Source organism: Mytilus edulis, chromosome 8, assembly GCF_963676685.1.
Source record: "Mytilus edulis chromosome 8, xbMytEdul2.2, whole genome shotgun sequence".
NCBI lineage: Eukaryota > Metazoa > Mollusca > Bivalvia > Mytilida > Mytilidae > Mytilus > Mytilus edulis.
The window spans coordinates 79165943-79172593 of NC_092351.1; the positions used below are offsets into that span (position 1 = coordinate 79165943).

The 6651-nt window shown below is 31.2% G+C and overlaps 1 protein-coding gene across 1 annotated transcript; it reads left to right on the forward strand.

Annotated features, from left to right (window-relative positions):
• Window positions 1-952: 952 nt before the first annotated feature.
• Window positions 953-1591, forward strand: LOC139484396 (uncharacterized). Its single transcript, XM_071268131.1, has one exon. It carries the CDS (start codon window positions 953-955, stop codon window positions 1589-1591), a length of 639 nt encoding a protein of 212 aa, XP_071124232.1.
• The last annotated feature ends 5060 nt before the right edge of the window (window positions 1592-6651 follow it).

Genomic DNA, 6651 nt, shown 5'->3' on the forward strand with positions numbered 1-6651 from the left:
CAAATTTACTACACGTGCATATAGGTCTACGTTGTAGCTAGTCTTTTTACAGACTAAAGAAACTGACCAAGTAGATCAGCACCTTTGGTTAATTATTCATATATATAATGAAAAGACTTATTGTCTTTATTCGCGTGATCTAATCTATCATAAATCTACACGAGATCTAAGAGAGATAGTAGTTATCAGTGCTATACTGTGGAATTCAACAGCAGACTGTCGTGTATGTTTTAACACCTATTTGATAATATACAAATGTCTCCATGTTTAACAATTGAAGTGGTTTGTGTAGATACCATGTCGGGTCTATACATGAATATAACAGGAACCATTCGGTTTTCCTTGTATGTGATCGCTTGAAGATAAACGGCATCACGTCTTTTTACATCTGTTTCACAGATTGTATACTGAAGCCTCCCGTGGTGGGGTATTGTGAATCAATGTCTTTGGCTTAATGATTAATTATCATGTTGCCAATATTCTTATTGTTTTTTTAAACCACTATCTGGTTTGGATTTAGATAGTTTTTTTTTTATCTATCTTTTGGCAATCGGATCTTTCCGGTTTATATACCAACATTTTTGTTAATACCGTGTTAAGATATTCAAAAATATTTCAGTCATTTGTTTTCTAATCTTTGGTTTCTTTGAGAGTTTCTATATGCATCTATGCTAACTTAGTCTAACTGTTTCGTTTATGGTCAATTTATAAAACTAAATCGGAACGTGAATGCATAAAGAAATTAAAAAACGACAATACTATATGTATTCATAAAGCCAATAAAAATAACACGACTGTAATACAAAATAAACGTGATTATCTTACTGAAGGCGAATTTCAATTAAATGACGGTATTCACTATACTAAAATAATAAATATTAACATAGAAAATACCAGAAAAATAGTCAATAAATTGGTATACCGTATGAAAGAAAATTATGAAATAGACGAAATGTCTTTCAAATTCTTACGAGAAGAAGGTAAAACATTTAAAACTCCAAAAGCCTACTTCCTTCCTAAGATTCACAAACTTAGTACGGAAACATTAGAAATGTACCAAAATGAATGTATGAATAAAGAAAAAGTACATGTACCAGGTCGACCGATTATTAGCCAATGCTCGGGACCATTACTAAATATTGGAAAATACCTAGATTATTTTCTTCTTCCATTGGTAAAGACACAAGCTACATATCTATCAGATACTAGCGATTTTATCAGATACATAGAAAGCACTCACACGAAACAGAGTGATTTACTTGTTTCCTATGATATAACATCGCTATATACTAATCTTAATTTCAATGAAATTAATACGGCTATAGAAAATACGCTGAAAGACCATGTAAATCAAGAATATGAAATTAAAAGACCATCTACAGAAAGTCTTCTTGATATTCTGAGTATTTTACTGACAAAAAATGAATTTACTTTTAATGAAAACGCATATAAACAAATCGTTGGCGTTTCAATGGGCGGAGTTGCTTCCCCGGAAATATCTGATATTGCTATATTTGACCATATAAATAATATTATAGAACAATATCCATACAAAGACAATATCAAATTTCATAAAACGAATGAGAGATGATGGTTTCATTATATTTAATGGAAGCAGCGAGCAAATTAAACAACTATTTGAAATAGCAAATAAGAAACATAACTTGCTGAAATTTACTTTTGAAATAAATACTCATACTATGAAATTCTTAGATGTGGTATTGTACAAAGGTAAACGGTTTAGTACGTCTGGAATACTAGATGTAAACTGTTACACCAAACCTACTGAGAAATATCAGTATTTACATAGAAGCTCAAATCATGCTTCTACCTGTTTCTCTTCTTTTATCAAAGGAGAAGGGACTAGAATTTTAAGAAACTCTAGCAATAAGGACGAATTTAATAAATGTATCAAACTGTTTATAGATAAATTATCTAGACGAGGATATACGACAGAAATCGTCAGTCAAATATTGCACAAAATTCACCACGAAGACAGACAGTTAAAACTTCGGAAGAAACAAAATAAGAATAAAATAACAGGCAGAAATATGTTCATTACAACATATCATTATAATGCTGAATATCTTAAAAAGATTATAACAAAATTCTGGTATATAATTCGGAAAGATCCGATTGCCAAACAAATATTTAAATCTAAACCAGACATGGGTTTCAAAAACAATAAGAATATTAGCGACATGATAATTAATCATTAGTCGAACAACCCCTCCACGGGAAGCGTATACTGTGAAACAGATGTAATAATGACACGACACCGATTTATTTCAATAGATCACGTATCTGAGATAACCGACGGTTTCTTATATGTCCATGTTTCCACCCGGCAGGGTACCTACACATGTTTCTTCAAATGCTAAACATGAAGACTTGTAAAATATCATATAAATTATAAAACAAACACGCCAGTATACCGTGAATTCAACAATATGATACTGATAAATACTATCTCTACTATATCCCGTGTAGACTTATGCTGAAGTAATTAGTGATAAAAATAAAGACAATAAGTCTTTTCATTAATTAAACAATAGTGCTGACCAACTTGGTCAGTTCTCTCAGTCTGTAAAAAGACTAACTACAACGTAGACCCATATGCACGTGTAGTAAATTTGAAAAAAAACTGTTATGAAACAGACCCACATCTATCTATGATACTAGATACGAAATAAATATATAAAGGTCGACCTCTGATGAGGGTTTACCTGGGATTATTCCCGAAAGAACCCGAAACATTGCATATTAAATTCTAAAGAATTAAGCAATAAAAAGTACGTAGTGTCAGGACAGAAATATTGATACCATACCATGAATAAGTGGGTTTATGGTCAATTTATAAAACTATTTGATACGGTGAATTTTTCACTTGTTGTGATCTCACCCGTTGAATCAGGTTCTATTTCATTATAGAATTTTTGATCCTTATTTATGTTATGGTACGACGTATTTCTGATCGGGAAACTACGTACGACACTATACTATATGCACAATGCAATAGTATGCATCTCTATATATGTCTATTATATTGTACATCGTATACAATCTACATATACCATGAGATACAAAAAATAGATATCGAATATATAAGTAAAATGAATAACTTATATCGATGTATACAGAATGAACTGAAATAAAATAAAAATAATAATATAATACAATACAATTATAAAATGAAATTAAATGAAATTATATAATACAAAAATAAAACGTATATATAGATCATATTAACAATTTTGAATAATATTTATTATTTAATATTTATCTGAATGATAATAGTCTTGTTTCATCGAAATGGGAGGTGACAATAATATTGTCACACAATATAGGACAATATAATGCACCAATGAATAGTGTGACATTTAATTTATGATCCTGTCACCACTAATCTGGTAACATGCCCCCATAAATAGGGATACATGCTATCTATCAGCTACATATGCAATAATCATGGATATTAAAGTAGACATCGATATTGATTCTGATAATTTAGACCTAATGGATGATGATATGCCTCCATGTGGCCAGACGGCCAGAAGTGACATGGAAATTGTTCAAGACACTATTGCAGAAGTCAGGAAATTGAATGACACCAGATTTCCGCTACTGACTTTGCTCCATAGGATGAAATTTGACAGAGAAAGTAACAAGTTGTCATGTTTAAACATTTCATTCAGGCCAAACTATGACAACCAAGAGAACAGTGAAGCTCTGAAAGAGCCAGTGGACAAATGTATGATAGAGGCCAACGAACAGGCATATCAGTCGGTATTAAGTATATTAGATACCCGTGTGTTAGAACTGAATTCCACTATCAGCACTGTGCTAAATACAGGAATTTCGTACTTTGACATAAACAGCCCACCTAGTGGAGAGGCTAGAACTAAGCTAGCCAAAGAGGCCAACAATATGAATGAAGAATATACTCTTAAACTAAGAAAATTCGTTACGGATATGAGAAACAAATCTCGCTCCAACAATGACAGCCCTAGTGGGCCGACCAGAGAAAGGGACGAAAGGAGAACCCCATATTCCAGAAACGAGAGACGGGATAAGACTCCCAAAAACAGATCAAAACAGAGAGACAATGATTATAAAAACAATGACCTGTTGAAAATCTTCAAAGACTTCATAAAAAGGCGCTAACGCTTGTGAATAGACTTACTTTGTTGTGTATCTTAAACCTATGTATATGCATGTATCAATACTATACAGTTCATAATTATACATGTTCACAACTCTATTTTGGTTATCTTTGATTAATGAAAGTCATCTGATCCAATACCTAAATATTGATTATCTTTGAAATATAGAAGTTATACTATTAGATTAGCAAACAACCATGTATTCATCGTTATATCATGTAAAATCCCAGAAGGAACATGAAAACACATATAAATCATATGATTGTCAATGAGATATGGAAGTTATACTATTATATTAGCAAACAACCATTCTTCATCGATATATCATCTAAAACCTTAGAAGGTAACATCAAAACTGATAACAGGTTAACATGACCGACAAAAACACGGAAAGGTTATACTATTATACTAGTAAACACAATCCAGTCATCGCAATATCAGTGTCCAAACAAACCTGTAATATGTGCCATTGGACATTAAACTAATAACAATCAAACATGCATCGTTATATCAACGGATGTAATGCTATTATACCAGTAGATGAACATAGGTCATCACACTATATCGTCTTAAACATACATGAAATATGTGCCACTGGACGTAAAACAAACACAAATCAATCATACATCGTGATAACAAAGGTAGTTATGCTATTATACTAGCAGACGAAATTACTTTACCCCATTAATACTGTCTGAAAGATACATGAAATATGTGCCACTGGACATCAAAAAACAAACAAGAAATCATGAATCAGAGTATCTCAATTAGAAAGCCTACAAAAAGTGTTTTTATAAATACAAATGAAATACATGGCAGTGATAATTAACAGAAGTCACTAGCTAATATTCCTATTGGAATATAAATATTAACACCAATACAGAATTAAAAAACGGATCCCTATCTATCACTGGTTACGCCTTTATTCCTAAATCGAAGAATTCGATTGGTTGCCGTAATAACTAGCATGTATCATTCAATTTACATAAGGCTCTAGTTGTGACCTCCACTTCAAAAAAGCGCAATTTAGCCATTAATCAATGACACCATCGATAATCATGGGTCATACTAGAAGATATTATAAAAACAAGAAAAGAAATAAAACAAAGAATAAGCATATAAGATTTAAACACAATCTTGCTATTGAAAATAAGAAACAGGACCTAAACTTTCATAAAGAGTTCGTCCTAAACCTATCTAAAAGAGATATAACTGAAACTGAATGTAAAGTTATAGCAAAAGGCTTAAAATTTGTTCCTACAAACAAATGTAACCACAGACAATTGATAAAAGATTTTCAATCATTTGAGAGGTCGTTGCGACTGAAATATTATTTCGGTGCTAATGTACGCACAGCAACCAAAAACCACCCTTTCAAAATTAAATCTAATTTCCAAGTTCCAATCATTGGCGATAATTCAATAGAAAAATACATCTTCTACACAAAATACGAATTATCAAAATATATGCCGACGATTAAATACAATATGTCTAAATCGGAACGTGAATGCATAAAGAAATTAAAAAACGACAATACTATATGTATTCATAAAGCCGATAAAAATAACACGACTGTAATACAAAATAAACGTGATTATCTTACTGAAGGCGAATTTCAATTAAATGACGGTATTCACTATACTAAAATAATAAATATTAACATAGAAAATACCAGAAAAATAGTCAATAAATTGGTATACCGTATGAAAGAAAATGATGAAATAGACGAAATGTCTTTCAAATTCTTACGAGAAGAAGGTAAAACATTTAAAACTCCAAAAGCCTACTTCCTTCCTAAGATTCACAAACTTAGTACGGAAACATTAGAAATGTACCAAAATGAATGTATGAATAAAGAAAAAGTACATGTACCAGGTCGACCGATTATTAGCCAATGCTCGGGACCATTACTAAATATTGGAAAATACCTAGATTATTTTCTTCTTCCATTGGTAAAGACACAAGCTACATATCTATCAGATACTAGCGATTTTATCAGATACATATAAAGCACTCACACGAAACAGAGTGATTTACTTGTTTCCTATGATATAACATCGCTATATACTAATCTTAATTTCAATGAAATTAATACGGCTATAGAAAATACGCTGAAAGACCATGTAAATCAAGAATATGAAATTAAAAGACCATCTACAGAAAGTCTTCTTGATATTCTGAGTATTTTACTGACAAAAAATGAATTTACTTTTAATGAAAACGCATATAAACAAATCGTTGGCGTTTCAATGGGCGGAGTTGCTTCCCCGGAAATATCTGATATTGCTATATTTGACCATATAAATAATATTATAGAACAATATCCATACAAAGACAATATCAAATTTCATAAACGAATGAGAGATGATGGTTTCATTATATTTAATGGAAGCAGCGAGCAAATAAACAACTATTTGAAATAGCAAATTAGAAACATAACTTGCTGAAATTTACTTTTGAAATAAATACTCATACTATGAAATTCTTA